Source organism: Pongo abelii, chromosome 1 (genome assembly GCF_028885655.2).
Source record: "Pongo abelii isolate AG06213 chromosome 1, NHGRI_mPonAbe1-v2.0_pri, whole genome shotgun sequence".
In the NCBI taxonomy this organism is placed as follows: Eukaryota; Metazoa; Chordata; class Mammalia; order Primates; family Hominidae; genus Pongo; species Pongo abelii.
In genome coordinates this window covers 90,521,099-90,540,743 of record NC_071985.2, presented here as the reverse complement: position 1 = coordinate 90,540,743, position 19,645 = coordinate 90,521,099, and the positions used below count along the sequence as shown (strand labels likewise).

Below are 19,645 nucleotides of genomic sequence, written 5' to 3'. Positions count from 1 at the left end.
GAATGGAATCAGTTTTGTTTCCATACACCAGGAATAAATAAAATGGTTACTCCAGATGGGCTGAATGAACGTTGAGTTAACTCCAGAATGTTAACTGTTAACTCCAGAGCAGGAGTTTCCCAGGTTCCGACCAAATCAGGGAAACGAGCCATGAGGAGACTCCCTGGGCAGCTTAGTGGACAAGGCTACAGATTCAGTCCCCTGTCTCCAGGCAGGCCCCAACCTAAACCCATAGGAGTGAAGTAGTTTTTGTAACTCTGGAAGGATCATGATTGGGTAATTCCCAAAACTTCCTTGTTCCCAGAGAGGCAAAATAATAATTATTATTATTATTAACCCCTCCCCAGCGTCATCACAGTCTGACTGGGCCTAGAGTAGCTGAAATGTAATTGAGCAGCATGCATGGTAATAGTTACTCAAAGAGGAGCACACAGGCCGGGTGCGGTGGCTCACGCCTGTAATCCCAGCACTTTGGGAGGCCGAGGTGGGCAGATCACAAGGTCAGGAGATCGAGACCACCCTGGCTAACACGGTGAAACTCCGTCTCTACTAAAAATACTAAAAATTAGCCGGGCGTGGTGGCGGGCGTCTGTAGTCCCAGCTACTCGGAAGGCTGAGGCAGGAGAATGGCGTGAACCCGGGAGGCGGAGCTTGCAGTGAGCCGAGATTGCGCCACTGCACTCCAGCCTGGGCGCCAGAGCAAGACTCCGTCTCAAAAAAAAAAAAAAAGAGGAGCACACAGAAGAAAATTCCTTGGGACTCCATATGACTCATGGTCTTGGGAATTAGGGGCTTAAGAGAAGATGACTAGAGGATGACTTCCTAGAGCCTGGGGAGAGAGTCAGAGAAGGAACTGAAACAATGAGGACTCACAGGCATCCTTGAATAGATTTCCCATGGCTGGATGCCCTGGGAGACAAATGTACGCAAATTCTGTGGACGCCAACGCAGGTTTCTGATGGCTACCGAAAGAGTAACCTGGAACCAAGGGGATATAAATTCTCTCAATAATTTTTCAGTGACCTGAGGAACCAGAATTCAGCTCCAGCAAGGTGGGGGAGAGATGGAAAAGTTGGAACTAGGAAGTAGGATGAAGACAATTTATGTAGTATTTAATAGAAGTAGCATAACTTTGTGCTGTTTGCATCTCTCTAGAAAAATAGAGAAAAATCAAGATGTACTTGAGATTTCCATTCTTGAGGCAACACTTGTGTGCCCAGCGTTCTGCTTGCCTGGGGTGACATGCTTGCCTGGGGTGACATGGTCCACCTAACTTTCCCAAGCCAGTTGTTAAATGCAGCCATTATTAAAAAGTAAATTACATACATTTATAATTAAATGATATTAAAACAAAGGTGATAAGTACTCAAAACTCACCACTTCCTGATGACTTTACTACAGTTCACTATTACCTAAGCTCTTAAAGTTATTTACTTCCTCCATTGTATCTGTATCATGGAAATACTATACAATCATGTGCTACTAAACATTTCTCCCAATTCCATGCCAGTCACATCGTGTTGGTAGCTTGAATTCAGCCATAGTGGAAGCATTGACATCATGGAAATCAGCAAAGGCTACAAATCAGGGCTTCCCAGTCCCTACCCCACCCTACACCCTACTCCCAAAGCCACTGTTGAACATATGTCACCACAAGTGTTCTCCTCCAGCACTGAACAAGGTTTCATGCAGGAGACATGAACAAAAAACAGGCATCCCTGAAGCAAAATTGTTCAAACAGAAACTTCCCTCCCTCATTCTCCTGGAGTGGTAAGTACAGTGACGACTGTGATCTCAGCATTGGATTTAGGAAATCTCTACCTTCCCTGTTGACTCACCCTAACAGGAAGCTGTTCTCAGAGTCTCTCTAAAATCTCTCTTGCTGCTTTTTAGTGTGCCTTTCTTGCCAGAGCCTCACTGGTCCCATCCCCCAAATGGAGGCCAAGTCTGATCATGGCTCCCTTGCTCCTGGAATAGGGAAGATTATATCATTCAACAACCTGCACAGCCAACTGGCTGCCTCTGTCCCTCAGCACCTTTCAGGAAGCTAAGCTGGAGGCTCCTCAGACTGGGAGCACCCTCCCCAAGTCATCCTATACCATCCCCTGCCTTAGGGCAAAAGTATGCCAGGCACAGTGCTCTGCTGAAGATCTCTTCATCTATGACAAGTCACAAGTCGTCTTATAGGTGCTCATAAATATGACCAAATAAATGAAGAGATGGATGGTTCCTGGAGTTCTCTGCTCTTCTCCTTATTTAACGTCCTTTCCCTATACCCCTTCCTATTGCCAAGAACTCCCCACCTTCCCAACCCCAAGACAGTGGTCTCTGGTTCCTTTTGCCTCATTACTATCTCTCATATCTCCCAGCAAGCTCTATAAAAGCAGAGCTGGCAATGCCATCACCCCTTTGCAAATACCCAAGGCATCTTGAGGGTTTCCTAGTTATGTGTTACTAAGAAGTGTTTAGGGGCTTCCTAAAGACACTTTGAGGCCCATGCACACCCCACACCTCCTGTGGCCCTAGAATAGGAGCAGGAAAAATGAGGAAGACTAGCTTCTCCTCAAGAGAAAAGAGACAAAGAGAGAAGAAAGAGGCCGGACTCTCAATAAGCAGGCAGCTGGGGAAAGGAAAGTAGAACGAAGTAACCTTGAAGTACTACTGTGCTCTTCTGAACACCTCCTACCAACTAGACCAGACAAGTGTCCAGTTGTGTCCCTGTTGCAGCCATCCTGTATGGAGTGCAACCACTTTGTCCACTAGAGGCAGGTGAATTAGAAATACAATGCTCTGGGGTCCCTAAGAGTAGAACTTGGATCAAGGGATAAAAGCTATATGGGGACAAAAACCAGGTTCAAAGAAACGTTCTGTTGAATATTGACAGTCAGAGGCCAAGTGGCCTGCCTTGGAAGGTAGTGAGCTGCCATTGGAGGTTGTCAAGAAGAGGTTGCATACCCTTTGTCAGGAATGCTATAGAAGGAATTCAAATACCAGAGAAACAGCCTGCTGTCCTGGAATCAAACATGCCTAGATCAAATCCTGAATTATCTTTATTATCTTTGTTGCCTTGGTCAAGATACCTAATCCCTCTGAGCCTCAGTTTATTCATCTGTATAATGGGGATAATACACAACCTCATAGGACTAAAGTAAGGAATAAATAAGACAAAAAATCAAAAAGCACCTAACACTTAATAGGTGCTCAATAAATGCCAATCCCCTTCCCACCAAAAGGGGGAGATGGGTTAGTTGGCCTTGAAGGTCTTTCTACACCAGAGAGTATGACTCTGAAACACTTCCTGGCTATTAAGAAAGAAGGCATACATCTGAAAGAGATAAAAGAAGTCAGGATTAGGTCAATGAGGGGAAGAGAAAGAAGGATGCTAAGAATGGTCAGGGATCCTTTAGAGGTCATCCATGACAGAGCCGTGTTTCCTCTCATCTGACCTTCTAGAATAAAATGGAAAAGTAGGATTGGGGATTTAAAGTCCAGCCTGAGGGGCCTCAGTTTCCCTATCTGTATAGTGAAGGAGTAGGATTTTTTTTTAGGTCAGACTTCAGAGTAATCATATTGAACTTTACTTCATAATGCTCAGTAAACACAGCTCATTATAAATCCAGCCAAGGCCTTTCCCAGCAACTCATGCAGCTATGTAAAATCACTAATACCTGCAGAGTGCACATCCCTTCCCAAGGACAGGGGGCCTGGGAGAATGAGATGACTAGTTTTATGTGACAATGGATGTGCAACAGCGACAGTATTGACTGACACCGAATTAAGGGGAAAATATGAAGGAAAAAAATCAAAGACAGAGAGACAGACAGACACACACACACACACACACACACACACACACACACGCAGCAACCTGTGAAAAGAATAATATTGAGATCCTGGTTTCGGTAGAACTAAATATAACATCTTATATTTCCACAAGCAAATTGCCCAACAAATTGAAGTGGAAATATTCTGATGTTACTACAGACAGATATAATGTCAACAACTTGCTATTCTCCTCAATAATTCATTATAAACCAATTTAAAGACCTAGAGTACATTGAAAACAACCACCAAAATATTCCAGAGTTAAGTGTAAACAAATAGTATGAAAGAATCAAGAAGGATGACCAAATAAAATCAAGGCAGGCCAAACAAATGAAACACAAAGTCCAAAAGGATTCTGAGGAAGGTCTAAGCTAAGTTCTAACATCCCTGAAACAAGGGACCAAAGTGGTAAGGTAACACCATCCAAGTTGTAGCATGGAAATAATAGAACCCACATTACTTTTCCTGATACATGTCTCCTAGCAGACATGAAACTGCTGATTTCAGGAGCTTACCCTTTCAAATATATTTTTGCTACTAAAGCACAAATAATATAACATAAAATGAACTCTTTAAATACAAACAAATTACATATAAAATGAGAAACAGACAGCCCAAACAATTCAGATGCACAAACACCTACCCCTCTGCATCACTATGTTGTCCTCATCAGCTCATCAAATACAAAATCATTCACATTCCTCAAATACCCAGTTGAACTATGAGGTTCCTTCTTAAATCTTGGGCATTTAGGATGGACCTAACGGTTTTTTTTTTTTTTTAAAGTTTAATCTTGCTCAGCACAGGAAATTAATCCAGCCAAGCTTCTCCTATTAATCATTTCTATTCCATATTAGAAATTCTTAAATTATAGGCAAGCGGGCATTGCTTTAGCAAAGTAGATTCCAATGCCCAACAGAGATGATGTCGAACAAAGAAGGATTAGTAGAGCTTGTCTACTTGTCTGCATCCCCCTCCTTGCTGTGTGAACACCTGGTCCCTTTATCAACAAAGGAACATCTATAACACTGCCCACTTTACTTACTGTTTGCTTAGTAAATATATCCTTGGAACTTTATCTCAAACATTACTCTTCAATTAAGCACTCCCCATCTCACTAAACAAGAGAGGACGTCTCACGCCTATTAACAAAAACAGTGCTTATTGATTTCCACTTTTGAACCAAACATGACTAAAACATCCCCCAAAATACATTGTAAATATCATGACAAGGTGTTTAACAAAACAAGTGCTGGTAAATACTAAATAGCTCAATTAATCCCTATCTAGAAGTGGCTGACTACTTCAGGGTGTAAGAGCATGGAGCTGGATCTCAGAAAGGCCTAGATTCTCACCACAGAATATTACATCATAAGGCAGTAACTGTAAAATATCTAAAAACTTTTTTTTCTAGCATAAAGTAATGCTGCCGCATTCATTCACTTGGTATTTCTCAAACATCTCCTGCAGAATGGGCTCTGCACAAGTTGACCAACTGCAGACAAGTGAAAAAAAAAAAAAAAAACAACCACAAAAATAATTGTTCTAAAACACCAGCAGCATCTAGATGAAGGGATTTACCATACTCTCCGAGTTCCATAATATATGCTATATAAATATCATTCCCCCTCCTTCCTACACTTCACCCAGCACCCTAGAACTGTGGCACTTAGTTTTTTAATATAAGAGGTGGTAGTCTTATTTTCACATGTCCTTGTTTCTGTCTCACCGGATGCCTGTGCCTTCTGTGCTCCAAGGATTGTTTCCTTTTAGCTTTCAACAACATATAAAGACTCCCTAGACCTTCAGAGCACATTATTCTCAATAGAAAATCTTGACATGTGAAAACTTTTAATATTTAGAAATGGCAAGTGTATTGCACTTTGTCAGTTCCTCAGTTTATTTTACGGTCATAGATATTCTGAGCTAATTCTTTTTGTCTTTGTTTTCCTTTTATCTGCACTTTGTATGTTGTTCAAAAGAGTAGCCCTGGATGGCCCCTTCCAGCTCTGACTGCCAGGGATCTAAGCAGGAGGGAGGAGAGGGGGCGGGGTCGAGGCGAGCGACAGAAGCAACCCTCCCCGGCCCTGGGCAGGGCTCGCCACCCCGTGCCCAACCTCTGTGGAACGCGGACAGCCACTTCGGACTCACGTCTCAATGTTTCTTTATTATGCTAACACTGCTGCCTCAGAGCTCAGACATCACACACAGAACAATTCGTCCAGACAGACCCCCACCCACCCGGCCCCCGGGGCCCTCTGCTTAGGCTGGGGACACCAGGCATCCGGCCTCAGCCGCTCTAGGACACTCAGCCTCCTCCTCCCTCCCTCTCCCCCACGCCTTCGGTCCCGGGGGTGCGGAGAAGGCTCAGGATCGCCTTCCTCCGCCCTCGCCCGCCCCTTCCCACTTTTGGGGAGGACGCTCTGCCTCCCTACGCATTTCCTTAGGGAAATGCCTTCACCCCCAGCCGCCTGGCAGCCTGGGGCGAGCGAGGTCGACCCCAGCCCCGACGTGTCCCCAGCTGCGGACAGAGAGCCCCGCGCCCTCCTCCCGGCTGGGGCGCAGCCCGGCCCGGCGCGCGCGCTCACACCAAGAGGCCGTTCTCGCACTGCACCGGCCCCTCGGCGCAGTCGGCCGGCTCCGCGCTCTTGACCTTGACGTAGATCGGGGAGGGGCCCGCTTCGCAGGCGTCGGCGGCGGTGCAGGGCGCCAGGGCCACGTCCTCGGGGCCGCCGCAGGGCGGAGGCGCGTACTTGCGGCGCAGGGAGCGGCTGACGTTCTGCGTCGGGTACCCCAGGAGGTGGGTGACGCGGCTGCCGCGCCCGCTGGCCTTGCACCCGGGCGCAACGGCGTCCTCTCTGTGGAAAACAACAGGCGGGCGGGTGAGCGGGCTGCTCCGCGGCGCGGCGTGGGCACGGCCTGGGCAGAGTCGGGGGCTCTTGGCAACCTCTTGTCTCCCGCGCCTCCCTCCACCTGCCGTCGTCTCTCTCCCTCGGCCTCGACCTACTCTCCTTTGTGACCCTTCCTGGGCCGCCGACCCTGCAGTGGTCCCAGAGCCAGCATCCGCATCCTCCAGACAGGGCTTGTCCACGCGTATCTGGACAGCCCCGCAGGCAGCCCCCTTCAGGCCCCTCCAATCCCTTTCTGATGTTTCGCAGGCCGACCGCCTCTAATAGAGATCCAGAAGGAGCTGCTTTTCCTCCTCTTCTTTCCTTAGCTAACCCTGACCTTGCACGAGCAATCTCTTTCTCACCTCCTGCCCCTCAGTCTTCTCCATCTTTCCCTCCATCCCCGAGGCATTGCAATCATTAGCACTACTAGACTTGTTCTATTTTTGTTTCTAGTTTGCTTCTAATATAAGTTATTAGCACTATTCTTATTATTAGCTCTTCTTAAATAATCATGTCAGAGTTCTCACCGGCGCAGTACAGGGGAAACGTGGAAAAACATAGGCCCTGCCCTCCAGGAGCTTACAGTCTAGACAAGACAGGTGCGTAGGCAGGAGAGAAATGGAAGGCAGGGAGCAAAGGTGAAGACTGGGGTGGCAGGGGGAGGGGAAAGCCATGCGTTGGGTGGCAGGTCGACATGCTGCAGTCCCAGCACTCCGTGGCGATGGCGGGCAGGGTTGGGGTGGGGGGCCCAGCCGGCCGGTGGCAGGCAGGAGTGAGGTGGGCAGGGCACCGGTTCCCTGCCGCACAGCAGCATGCAGCATGCATCAGGTTTTACCTGATCTCACTAGCCAAGTCGCCGCAGGCCCCTCCGCCGACCCCGCCGCCGTTGCCGTAGCCGAAGGCACCGCGGGCGCCGACAGCCCCGGAGCCCCCGCAGCAGCAGCAGACGAGCCCCCAGATGCCTACGGCCAGGCAGCCCAGCGCGAGCAGAGAGCCCAGGACGGCGCCGATGATCACGCCTATACGCCGGGAGTCTGTGGAGAGAAGTGGAGGCAGGTCAGGCTTTCTCACAGCCTGGCAGGTGCCTGAGGGACCAGCACCAGGAGGTGCCAGGTCAGGGGTTAATGGGAAAGAGGGAGAGGGACCCAGGGGGTCTCTTAGCCCTGGAACACCAGTGGGGAAGATATGGGGAGATGCAAGTTAACCCCTTGTGTCAGCATGCTTCTCCCAGGGCTTCCAGCTGCTCTGGGCTCTAGAGCTCAGAGTGGAAGCTGTGCTGGGCGAGGTAAGACCCAGCTCAATAGGGGTAATTGTACCCACTGATCTTGGCCCACTTGTAGGAGAGGGCCTGGGAGCCCGCACTGGCAAATGGATGGCAGTGGAAAGGCAGAAGCAGCTGAGGCTCCAAACCAGAGCCCAGCCTCCTCCAGTTCAACCCTCCCAACCACCCAGCCCTCAAGACTGCTGCACCTACCTGAGACCTTCACCTCCACCACACAAACACTGTAGCCCACGTTGTTGGCCACTGTGCACTGATACAGCCCATCATCTGCTCTGGAGATATCCTTCAACACCAGGTCCCCATTGTTCAGGCCTGAAAGTGAAGTGGAGAGAGGCCTGGTCTCTGAGAGCTCCCACCCCAACCTCAGTCCCTGTGGGGTGGGGATGGGACACCCACTCCGGAAGAAGGGAAGGCTTATGCATGTGTGTACACCCACCCACACACACACACACACACACACACACTCCACTCTCCAGGTGAGTCACCTTCCCCCCTGCTGTGAAAGAGATGCAAGAAAGGACCTCTTCCCAGCAGCAAGACAGAGACACCATTAATTCACTCTGTGACCTTAGGGAAATATATACCCTCTCTGAGCCTTGGTCTCCTCCTTTGTACAGTGAGGACAGGAGAAGCCAGGGGAAGAGGAACTCTAAGGTCCCTCCTAGCTCTATTATCCTTTGTTTGACTGAGTATTTTCAGCTTCTCTATGTACTAGGAGCTTTACACACCTCCCCCATTTAATCCTTGCATGCCCATGAAATGTATATATTAGTATTCCCTTTCCATATATGAAGAAATTAAGGCACAGGGAGGGTAAGCCACTTGCCTTAGACTTGGAGCCAGTCAGTGTCCCAGCCAGGATTCAAGCCCAGCTCTGTCTGAGACCAGGCTCCCTCCAAATTCACCATAGTACTTTTGACTGACTCTCCACATTTGCCTTATCATCTGCTCTCAATAGCAGCTGCTGGGCCAGGCACAGTGGCTCACGCCTGTAATCCTAGCACTTTGGGAGGCCAAGGCGGGCGGATCGCCTGAGGTCAGGAGTTTGAGACCAGCCTGGCTAACACGGTGAAACCCCGTTTCTACTAAAAATACAAAAAATTAGCCAGGTGTGGTGGCACATGCCTGTAATCCCAGCTACTCGGAAGGCTGAGGCAGGAGAATCGCTTGAACCCGGGAGGCAGAGGTTGCAGTGAGCCGAGATCATGCCATTGCCCTCCAGCTTGGGCAACAAGAGCAAAACTCTGTCTCAAAAAAAAAAAAAAAAAAAAAATAGCAGCTGCTGGGGCAGGCCCAGAGGGAGGGTCTCCCACAGGGGTTCCAGGTTTGATTTGATGGCACTGACAACCCAAGGAAACCCCAACAGGTCCCAGAGTCCCTGATCTTCCACTCACCCCCCACTGCCCTCACCCAGGGCCCTCTCACCTTGGTTTATGGAGCTGTGGAAGGACTCCTGGTAGGAGAGCTCTGAGTGGTAGCTGTGCTGGGAGGTGTAAGACCCAGCTCGATAGGGGTAATGGTGTCCACTGATCTTGGCCCACCTGTAGGAGAGGGGCTGGGAGCCCCCACTGGCATAGCACTTCAACACCACATCGTTGCCATATGTCATGTGGCCCTCAGTCCAGCACATGGGCACTGCAGGTCGTGCTGCAAGGAGGCAGACAATTGTAAGCCAGGGCCCAGCCAAGAGACAGAGCCAGGCTCAAAGTGGCCAAGCTGCCCTTGGCTCTTAAACCAGGGGGAGAGGAGCTTAGAGGAGTCTGGCCATACCTTGGACAGTGACAATGACCTTCCGGGTGGCCATGGTGGTCTTCTTCACCCGGCACTCATAAGTGGCTGTATCAGATACCTGCAGGTTCATGAGGTTGATGGAGGCATCGTACTGGCTTGGGTCTGAGGCTGCAAAGCGAACCCTCTGCTGCAGATGGGGAAGGTTGCCATGGTTGATCCTCTTGTCCTGGTAACTAAGGAACTGTGAAGAGGAGAGGAAAACAGGTGGTGAAACAGGCAGAGCCAAGGAGGGCCATGTGGATTGGCGGCTTTGGGCAATTCACTGAACTTCTCTGAGACTCTTTTCTCAGCTGAAAAAATGAGAATAATGATGCCTGAGCCACTGACCTCTTACAGAACTGGTGAGATCAGGTGAGATCAAGCACTTGGAAAAATATATAGTCAGACTGGGAACTTTTTGAAGGCAAAGACTACACCTTATCTTCCCTTTAGAATGGGATGGGAGGAGGTAGACTGACTGGCTAGCTTAATTCACAATTGCAGAGCTCTCATCCCCATTGCCTCATTCCCTGAAAGGCCTTGGGGGAGGTTCAAGGTCAGTCTTCTCCCTTTGGGATGTTGGCTGTCCAACAGGTAGACATCATGAAGCCTAGAGGAAGGAAATCCCTGTGCCCAGCACTCACCACGTTCTCTCGGTGGTGGGCAGGGTCTGAGTTGACCTGCATCCACTCGATGTCCAGCCCATTGGGACCATAGTCCTCAGGGTCCAGGACGTAGGGGCAGCCCAGCCTCACATTATCACCTTCTGCCAGGTACAGGACCTCCTGTCCATCCCCGTTGATCCGCACAGCAGACAGCAGTGCTAGGGGGAGGGCAGAGAAGATGGGGTGGTAGGAGCAGAAGCAGGGCTTCAGGAGGAGTCAGTGTCAGCCCTTCCCTTCATATTCTCTGTCCATGGCACCCAGAGGTCAGCAGTGCTTTCATAAAAAGGAGGGCTGCTCTTAGTGGGTATGTGTGTGTGCATGAATTGTTACAGGCATATAACAGCTATACATATAGCTATTATATATGTAGCTGTTATGTATGCTTGTATGTATATATGATTATGTGTATGCATGTATGAATATGTACACGTATGTACATTGTATGCTTATGAGTATTTGTGGCTGCTTATGTGTACTGTGAGGATATTCATGTACATGACCATGTAGCGTGTCTGCTTATATATTTACATGATAGTGTGGATGTGTTTACGTGTGTGTGTGTGTTTGTGTGTGTGAAGGCATGTGGTACACACAGAGTTGTTAAATGCTCTGATGGAAGAGCCTGGCTGATTAAATGTCACCTATCTGGGCTCTGTCTGGGCTGAGTGAAGTCCTCCTGTCCAGAGGCAGCAGGGTGGTTACAATGGCTTCTGGGACTCCTCTCCAGCCTGAGAAGCCGAAGACTAAGTGTGTCTATGTGTGTCTGTGTATGACAGTGTGTGTCTGTGGCTGTATGACTCTGTGTGGTTTTGTACAGTGATGTGTGACCATGTGAGCTATGTAAGTGCTTAAAAGTGACAGTGTGTGCTTGTGCATGACAGTGGACAGCTGTGACCAGGAGCCTGGCTGTGTTCGTGTGTGATAATGAGTGATGGTGTGTGCCTGGGACTATGGCCACAGGTATATGTAGGACATTGTGAGCCTTTCTTGACTACACAGCATTATGTACTGTGTGTGCTTCCTCTTATGTGATTGTGTGGCTCTCATGCAGCTGCCCCCACAAGCTGGCTCCCAGTGAGGCCCCTCCTGCCACTGAGTCAGTGGCAGGCAATCCTGGGTGAGGAACCGGGATCCCAGGACCCAGGAGCTCAGGACTGAGCTCTTGTCTCTCCCTACCCTGAAGCCCCAGGCAGGCCTATCCCCAACCGGTTGGACCTAGAGAGGGATAAGACTGGGGTGTGTAGCCAGGGCCCCACCCTGGACACTCTGCACTCCACCTCCCAGTCTCCAGCAACCCTGCCTCTGCAGGCCCCTCACCAGGCCTCACACACTCTCCGTCTGCGTTCTTTTTTGAGTCAACATGTCTTCTGGAGTCACAGCACCAGGTCTCAGCAATCATTCTGTTCTATCATTCTGTGGCTCGGGACCATGTTTACACGTAGAGATCTCACACGTGCACACACACAATGACACCATCACAGGCAAACAAATCGGCACGTGGCCCACTCTTACAAGGCTTCAAAATGCAGATACATACCTATGTGGCCCCACCTTCCTACACACACAGACACTATTAGATTCATTCAGACACAGACACAATCTGCACACAAACACAGAATATATTAATTCAAAAGACACACCCACCGTGTGTTCATATAGTCCCTGTATGTGTTCATTCAAGACCAGACATATCCATGGAAGCCCTGCCAAGAAGGCTTAGCCTGGCTCCAGAGAGGCCAGCAAGGGGCCCTTTCAACACCCTCAATAGCTCAGCGATCCCTGAACTTCCCCGCTAGGAACGCTGGCTGGGCCATCAGCTCTGTCATAACCCAGCTAGACTCCAAGGTGACCCAGAGCAGGCAGGCTGACTGCTGGGGCTCTAACGGGACCTAGTGATGCCTCTTCCAGCTCTAGGCCAAGAGAACAACAGCTCATTCCTGAGATAAGGATCCTGCTGCCATCTGCCAGATCCTGAGGCTGCTCAAGGCAAGCCAGGGATGAGCCAGAACTCGGCTGAGAGCAGAGGCTCCACCCTGGAGAAGCACCGCTGGAAGCACCCACACAGGAAGGACTCTCTCCATGCCATAGGAGCCTGCCAGGCAGGAGGGTAAGCATTCAGGGAGAGGGGCTTGGGAAGGAGCGACAGGCTGCAAGATAAGCACCTCCACCCTGCACCAGGCTGAGAGATTCTTCAATTGTCCCAGACAGGGAGCCTCACCCAGCTTTTCTATCTCCTTAGAAGTCTTCTCAACCTCCTCCCAAGGGTTCCAGCCTTTCCGCACCCCTCCCTCTCCTTGGGAAGTTGTTCCTAATGTCTCACCTTGATTCCTCTTGCTGTAGCACTAAGGAAGTACTACAGGGAATGCGAGAGGAGAGGCTGGAGAGAGGGAGGAAAGGCAAAGTGGAAGAGAGAGCTGGATGGGAGACTTGAGGAGAGACAGGAATGGAGGAATCACATGGGCTCTCCAAGGAAGGGGACAGTGGTGATTCTTTGCCCCCCAAAAGCACCAGAAACTGGCCATGCTTTCCGGGGTGTCATCTCAGTAGTGGTGCCTACTCTCTGCTTGTAAATTCTTTCTGAATCTTCAAGGTGCTTCCAGAACTCCTGATCCTCCCTTTGGAGGTAAGGGACGGGAGAAAAGGCGGCTCCATCTGAGGGTATTGATGCGTTAATGCTGCCAGCACTGAGTTGTCCTCACACACCCATTGACACACCACACAGGGGGAAGTCCAGGTCCCCACAGCACAGCTGGAGCCTCCCGAGTGGACTCTGCCAGCCCTGCTCTCATCAGACAGAGAGGGGCTGCAGCTATCCTGCCAGAAATGTCATCATTCCCATGCAGGCGCACGCGCCCACACACTTATGTACACATTCACGCTCACACAAAGGCTGAAAATGTCACCCTGCCTTCCCAAATTCCTCCTTCATGCCTCTTCATCCCAAATCCAGACTGCAAGAGGGACTCGGAGCCCTTTCCAGTGATATTGGCATAGAATGCCTCTTGGTGGAACTTGCCCCAACCTGGGCAGGAAGCCACAATGTCCAAACTTGAGCCCTGCCCTGTGGACCTACCCTGGTGGGGTGAGAAGTCTCTGGAGTTGCCGTCCCCACCACACTCAGGCCTCATCTTAGAGTGGGGCACTGCCCTGTCGTAGCACAGGGGGCCCAAGGCTGAGGTCTCAGGCCTGAGCTGTCACTGGCCATGATGGAAGAAACCACTCAGACTTACACCAGCCTTAGTCTCTTGCCCTTTCAAGGCAAGTGACTTCCCTGCCCCTTGGCCTTGGCCTTGGGAGAGGAGTAGCGTCGGCAATAGCACACAGTCTGATGAAAATTGATCCTTCCCAAGCTCCTCCTGAGCCCTCACCCAATGCCCGTGCTTACCTCTCTCCTACCCCACCTCCAGCTCCTGCAGAGCAATCAATCCCTCTCCTCCTAGTCACAGCACGAGCTTGCAGGGCACCTGCACACATGTGTGAACCCGACAGGGGACACATAAAGATCCACTCAAAGACCTCTGCACCACAGACACACACCCTGAACATCAGGCACAGGGTCTCCTGGGGAAAGGTCCCCTGGCAATACCCACACCCAGCTGCAGCAGGGCAAGGGTAGGCAGCACCCTGCCAGGCAACTCAGGCAGCCCCAGGCTCCACTGTGAGCCCTTGCTGCCCCTTTCCTGCCCACCTAGCCTCATGCTGGCTATCCCTGCCCCCTGCCCAGCCCCGTACCTGGGCTCAGGCACACGAGTAGAAGGTGGAATGCTCCTCCAACTCCCATGTCTCTAGGCTCGGTGTTTCCTCTGCCTGGGCTGGGTATCCCGTGGGGTCGTAGTGGTGAGTGTGAGGGGGTGGATGGAGGGAGGGGGAGCTGAGGGCCCAGACACTGCCTGGGGTGGCAGGAAGGTGCAATGAGTGCCCAGCTGGGGAGCAGCCGGAGTTATTTCTATGGGAGGGAGGGGGCCTGGTCCCCGCCTTGGGGAGGAGTCCCAGGAACCCTAATTAGCAGGGTGACAGGGTGGCCTACCTGGGCATTACCCAGTCCTCACCCAAGCTCTTCCCTGTCCTAAGAGTAGCACAGGACAGCCAGCGGGACTTGTAATTAGGCACCTGTTAAACTTCACTTCCTCCTGGCCACATCCTCAGGGTGACAACAGTCACCTCATTTACAGCTTCCAAGGGCTCCCCTCACCACTCATTTGCTGCCTCCTTCCCTGAGGGAAGTGGGGAAGAGGAAGGAGAAGCCAGCCTTGGGAGAAAGAGTGGCCAGGCCCTGAAGAGTTAATCCTGATCCCAGGGCATAGGGTTCCCCAGGAGTGTCCAGCCCACCTTCCCCCAGGCTTCAGGCCTTTCAAAGCGACTCAGGCCTCCTGAGCTGAAAGAGGAGAGAAGGGGTGTGCGCAGGAACAGAGTCTCCTCCTGGCTGTCCCCTCTGGAACTGTCCTCCACACCCATACCTGACTCAAGGCCATCCCCAAGTGTAGGGGACCCCTGGGAGCAGGAGTTCTATGGGGGGTCCAGGGTGTGTGGTAGGAGTAAGGTGACTGATGGGCTAGTGAGGGAGTCTTGGAGAGGAGAGTGCCAAGAGGACCAGGGAAGGGGGTGCCTGTGTAAGCGTGTGCACCCCTCAGCAATGTCTGTGGGAGGGAGGCAGGCTGTCTGTGTCAGGGTGTCTCTGTGAGGATGGCTAAGCCCCTCTGAGTGAATTTCTTGAGGGATTGCTTGGTGTCCTGGCTTCTCTGCCCAGAAAGCGTAGCCAGGTCTTGAGGGTTAATGCAGTCCCAGTATTAACTGGGTCCTTGAGACCAAGGACCCTCATAACCTGGACTGGTCATCGGGCTGACTAAACCAGCACAGTTCTGGGTAAGTTGGTGCTGGGGTGGGGAGGGTCCTGGTAGGCATGGGGAGCAAGTGAAGGGCCCCCCTTGTTGGCTTGTCTAAGGGGGGCAGAATGGGCATGTGCCTCGTTGGACTCCATGGTGGGAGTCAGGAGATGAGTGACCCCATTCAATAGCTCGACTCCCTCAAAGGAGTCAGGGACTGCCCCCATCGCTATCACGGAGCACAGAAAGGGCAGAGGAGGAAGAGTGTTGGGGAGAGTTATGGGGCTCAAGGATGCTGCCAGGGCCCGCCCCTCTGGGGAAAAATAAGTCAGAACATTAAGGAAACACAAGGAGTCCACGCGTCTCTGCATTCCAAGCCGTTGCACCTGAACTCCCAACAATAACAGGGCGCTCTGAGACCTACCAGATGTACACAATGAATATCTTTATTTCCTTATTTATTTTTAGGTTTATGGGATTGTCCTGCTCCCTTTGAAGAGCAGGGATCATTATTCCCATTTTACAGATGGGGAAACAGAGACCTGGAGAAACATGGGGATTCAGCCAATGTGGCTGGTGCCTAAGCTGGGATACCCAGGTACCCAGGGTGTCAGTCCAGAGAGGTCCACAAAATGGTCTTGGTGATCCTGTGGATTACTAGACCCACTCACGAACAAGAACCATGGAAGGTCAGGGTGAGTGGAAGGGAAAACAGGTCAGACCACGAACAGAGAGACTGAGGTGAGGAGAAAGCAGTAAGGTTGTGGTTCCACTAAACTACAGTGCAGGCTTCGGATTTAATTGGGTTCTGGATGTGGGCTAATGTTAGAGCTGGGGTTAAGTTTGGGGTTAGTTGAATTATGAATGAGGTTGAAGTCAGATTTGAGGTTGGGATTAGAGTTAAGGTTGGGATTAGGGTTAGAAATACAGCTAGAATTGAGGCTCAGATTTATGGCTGGGATTTGTGTTACGATAAGGAATAGAATTTTAGTTTCATTTACAGCTCTGCCTGGGAATACAGTTAGGGCTAAATCAAAGGCTGGGTTTAGATTGATTTAGTATTGGGTTAGAACCAAGTTTGAGATTCACGTTGAAATAGGCTGTGGTTAGGGTTGGAACGTGGTTTAAAGACACGTAAGCAGCGGGAGTTGATGGGGATCAAAGATGAGGTTTTATTTCTAATATAGAAAGACTTCAGCCTCCATCTGCTAAATCCAGGTTTGGCTAGAATTTTCAATCCTTAGTGAGGGGAGACTACTAGTGGCACATGTTGATTGGGGTCCCAAGACTTGGAGGAGGAAGCCAAATGTACACGAGCCCATCTAAGGGGTATGAGGCAACTAAATCCCATAAAGAATGGACCCTCTGAAGTCCTGCTCCACTAGTAAAGCTCACCACCTGGCCAAGCTCCAGGAAAAACATCTGGGGAGGAGACGCAGGAAGCTACTGACAATGACTGGGGCTCTGACACCAAACCGAACTACAAGTTGGGGTCCATCAGAGGGAGTCTTACTGAGTGGGGAGGAGAGGTGGTCTGGATTTGGAGTCCTTAGGAGTCGGCAGTTGGGAGAAACTGAGTGCCTACATGCTCCTCTAGAACAGCCGCTTTATGGGGCACCACATGGGGGTCTTTCAAAGCCTGAAAGGGCAGAGTGCCATTGTTGTTTCCCCTTGACCCTCTGAGGCTTAATTGCTACCTCCTTGCAATTTGAGTCCTATAAAAGAAGCTGTTAGCCTTCCAGCCCTACACCCTGAGCCCTGCAGGGTTTTCGGGGAGGGCAGCAGTTGGGAAGCTGTGGATGGGGTGAAGGCACTGGGGTGTCAGCATAGTTTCCAAAGCACATGTCACAGTCCTACAGTCCCCTCCCTCTGGGCCCAGCTCACAGTCCGTGTAAGTCTCTGGGCCTTATCCTCAGCAGTGGAAGAGGGCCCCACTCCTAGGAAGACCCCTATCCCAATTCCTCCCTCTCATTTCTCCCCAACCAGTCTCCACCCCAAACATCTCATTTCCCCACCCACTTCCTTTTCAGCTTTTATAAAGGTCTGGTCCAGGAGACTACCGGGGTTCCCCCTATGACCCCAGAGAGAGAGAAGAAAGAGATTGGGAGAGATAGTGATGAGTTAAGGGGCAAAGACAGAGACTGGGACAGAGGCAGACAGAAAGACACATGGTCTAAATGGCCCCTCCAGAGACTCAGAGGGATACAGAGGAGGCAGAGGGCCCAGGCCACGAGCTGGGAGCCAATACAAATTTCCGAAAGGGCCCCTTGCTTTTTCCTAAGAAATCCATGACTCTCCAGGGAAGAATGGCCCTGGTTTGACTGGTATTTGCTTCTATTCTAAGACAGTAACAGAAAATCTAAGACAGGCCTAGAAAGGAGTAAACAGGGAGATACAGGAGGTAGGAAGAGGCTGGACAAAAACTCAGAGAAGGCCACAGATTGCTTTCCCGATGAAGTGCAGCCCAGCCCCAGAACCTTTCTGGGAAGGACAGGCAGAGGGCTTGGGCTGCCTACTCTTCCTCCAAAGCCTATTCTTCCTCCAGAGTCCCTTTCATGGCAACTCCACCCCACTCCTCTAAGCCCTGCTCTCCCCTGCCTGTACTTGCCCACCCCAACCCCTCTCAGTGGCCGCCAGACTCCCTGGGCCCAGGCTCAATCAAGCTCCCCACAACCCCTGCCTTGGCTGGCACTGCAATTTGACTCTTTCTAAACTCCTCCCCACACAGTCAGCAAGCTCCTCAGCCCCCTCTCCCAAGTCCCCATGTAGCCCAGGGCTCACCCTGCAGCACCCAGGGAGGAGCTGTCCTGCAGAGGAAACCTCTGAGGTAAGACTCTGGGAGCAGAAGCTGTGAGTGACAATGGATAGGCAAAGAGTCACAGAGAAGCCAAGGAGCCTTGCAGCTGCTGTCCGTCCACCCAGCTTTCAGTGACGATTTGGAGGTGGAGGTCTGCCAGGTGAGGCCATGGTTGCATGAGAAGGGCAGGGGGCTCAGAGGTTGCATGGGTGGTGATGGGACAACATCGGGTTCTGGTTACAGAGAGGGATGAGATCGACATGTGGGGCTAAGTCTGAGGGTGTGGGTTGGGTTCAAGACTAAGGCTCAAATCAAAGCTGGCAGGGAAGAGCCATGAACACAGGTGACACAGGGACTCCTCAAGCCCCTGCTCAGGTTTCCCAAACCTCAGTGGTTCTGACTGGTACACTTCAGAAGAAGTGGGATTCTAGGAGGAGCCTGGATATGCCCACATCTCTCCCATCAAGCAATGTCCTGAAGCTGACAGACTCAGAAGAGCAAGCAGCACACACATAGTCCCCATCAATTAAAGGAGTGGCTGGAGTTGCCACTACATCAACAAAGCACAAGAGCAAAGGGAGGCGATTGAATGCCACCAACTGAACTGTTAGCAAGAGAATGAGTGGAGGCGAGAAGAAATCGCTTATAAAGGATATGTGATTTCCTGATGACAGATCTGAGGAAGAATGAAGAGACTTTGAAGATAAAGGTATCTTCACCTCACCAAGATCAACCACATCCTGCAGAACCTTCATTCCTTCAGCAAACAGCTGGGCTTTATGCTAGGCCCTGGGGAGATGGCAATTAAGAAGACTCAGTCTCTATCCTTACAGAGCACCCCATCTGATACGGAAATAGCTCCTGGCCCGCAATGTGGTAAGCTGCAGTAATATGTGGAAGGTCCCTGACTTAGTGGCAATGATGTTTAAGCCGAGATCTGAAGGATAACTAACAATGGCGTGCCAGAGAAAAGAGCAGGGGGTGGAGAGAGGGGGCCAGGGGAATATTTCTGGGCTTGGTAAGTAAGCCAGGTCCCTGTCAGACATGGACTGAGAAGAGCAAAGCCAGGAGTGACAGCTGATGATTATTTTTTAACTGAGGAAGGAAGATCCTTGAGAACGGAACCTCTTGGGACCTTCTATCCAGAACACCAGAGCACCTCACTGGGATCAGAGCCAGGCCATCGGGTAGATTAAGCAACTAAAATTGATCGTCCTGAACCATGAGTCTGTCTGTTTACGGGGAGAGAAACTTTGAGATGAATTAATCCACAGGTCCAATGGGACTTTGACCTTTTAATTTGTAGAAATAAAACTTGCCTTTGATTTTGCCATCTGGATTCCCCAAACACGTATCCACAGAGCGGAACTGTGGTCCCCCTCGACCTGCAGGGTGGCCCCAGGCCTGCCTTGCCCCGCTGGCAGTTGCCCAGGAAGGTGTGTAGGAGCTGGCAGGCGTCAGTACGAAGCTGCAGCTGGTGTGTGTCTGATTCAGAGCCTTTCTCACTAAGCCCGTCCTGACCAATCCTTGCTCTGCCCTCTGTATTTGTTTCCTGTTGCCTGGACACTGGGATAGAAGGAGTCAAGGGGAAG

The 19,645-nt window shown here is 51.0% G+C and overlaps 1 protein-coding gene and 1 non-coding gene across 2 annotated transcripts; both read right to left on the bottom strand.

The window, feature by feature from the left end:
* Positions 1–3,551: 3,551 nt before the first annotated feature.
* On the bottom strand, positions 3,552–3,618 carry LOC112131427 (small nucleolar RNA SNORD64). The gene has a single exon (XR_002913501.1). It is a non-coding gene; the product is annotated as a small nucleolar RNA SNORD64 (small nucleolar RNA).
* A 974-nt stretch (positions 3,619–4,592) lies between these two features.
* VSIG8 (V-set and immunoglobulin domain containing 8) lies at positions 4,593–15,483 on the bottom strand. Its single transcript, XM_054548550.2, has 9 exons — positions 15,278–15,483; positions 14,763–14,808; positions 12,754–12,786; positions 10,413–10,637; positions 9,769–9,970; positions 9,424–9,645; positions 8,191–8,310; positions 7,552–7,750; positions 4,593–6,683 (listed from the first exon to the last, which is right to left on the bottom strand). The coding sequence occupies exons 1-9, from the start codon at positions 15,481–15,483 to the stop codon at positions 6,410–6,412; spliced, it is 1,527 nt and encodes a 508-aa protein (XP_054404525.1). The 3' UTR covers positions 4,593–6,409.
* Positions 15,484–19,645: the final 4,162 nt, after the last annotated feature.

Bases quoted from the DNA above. Each gene is read 5' to 3' on its own strand.
- VSIG8 (XM_054548550.2), bottom strand. From the start codon at position 15,483: ATGGGGGCAGTCCCTGACTCCTTTGAGGGAGTCGAGCTATTGAATGGG. The intron at 10,638-12,753 runs GTGAGACATTAG...CTCCTCCTGAAG, and splicing joins CTACAGCAAGAGGAATCAAG to CCCTGCTTCTGCTCCTACCA. The intron at 6,684-7,551 runs GTAAAACCTGAT...TGTTTTCCACAG, and splicing joins GACTTGGCTAGTGAGATCAG to AGAGGACGCCGTTGCGCCCG.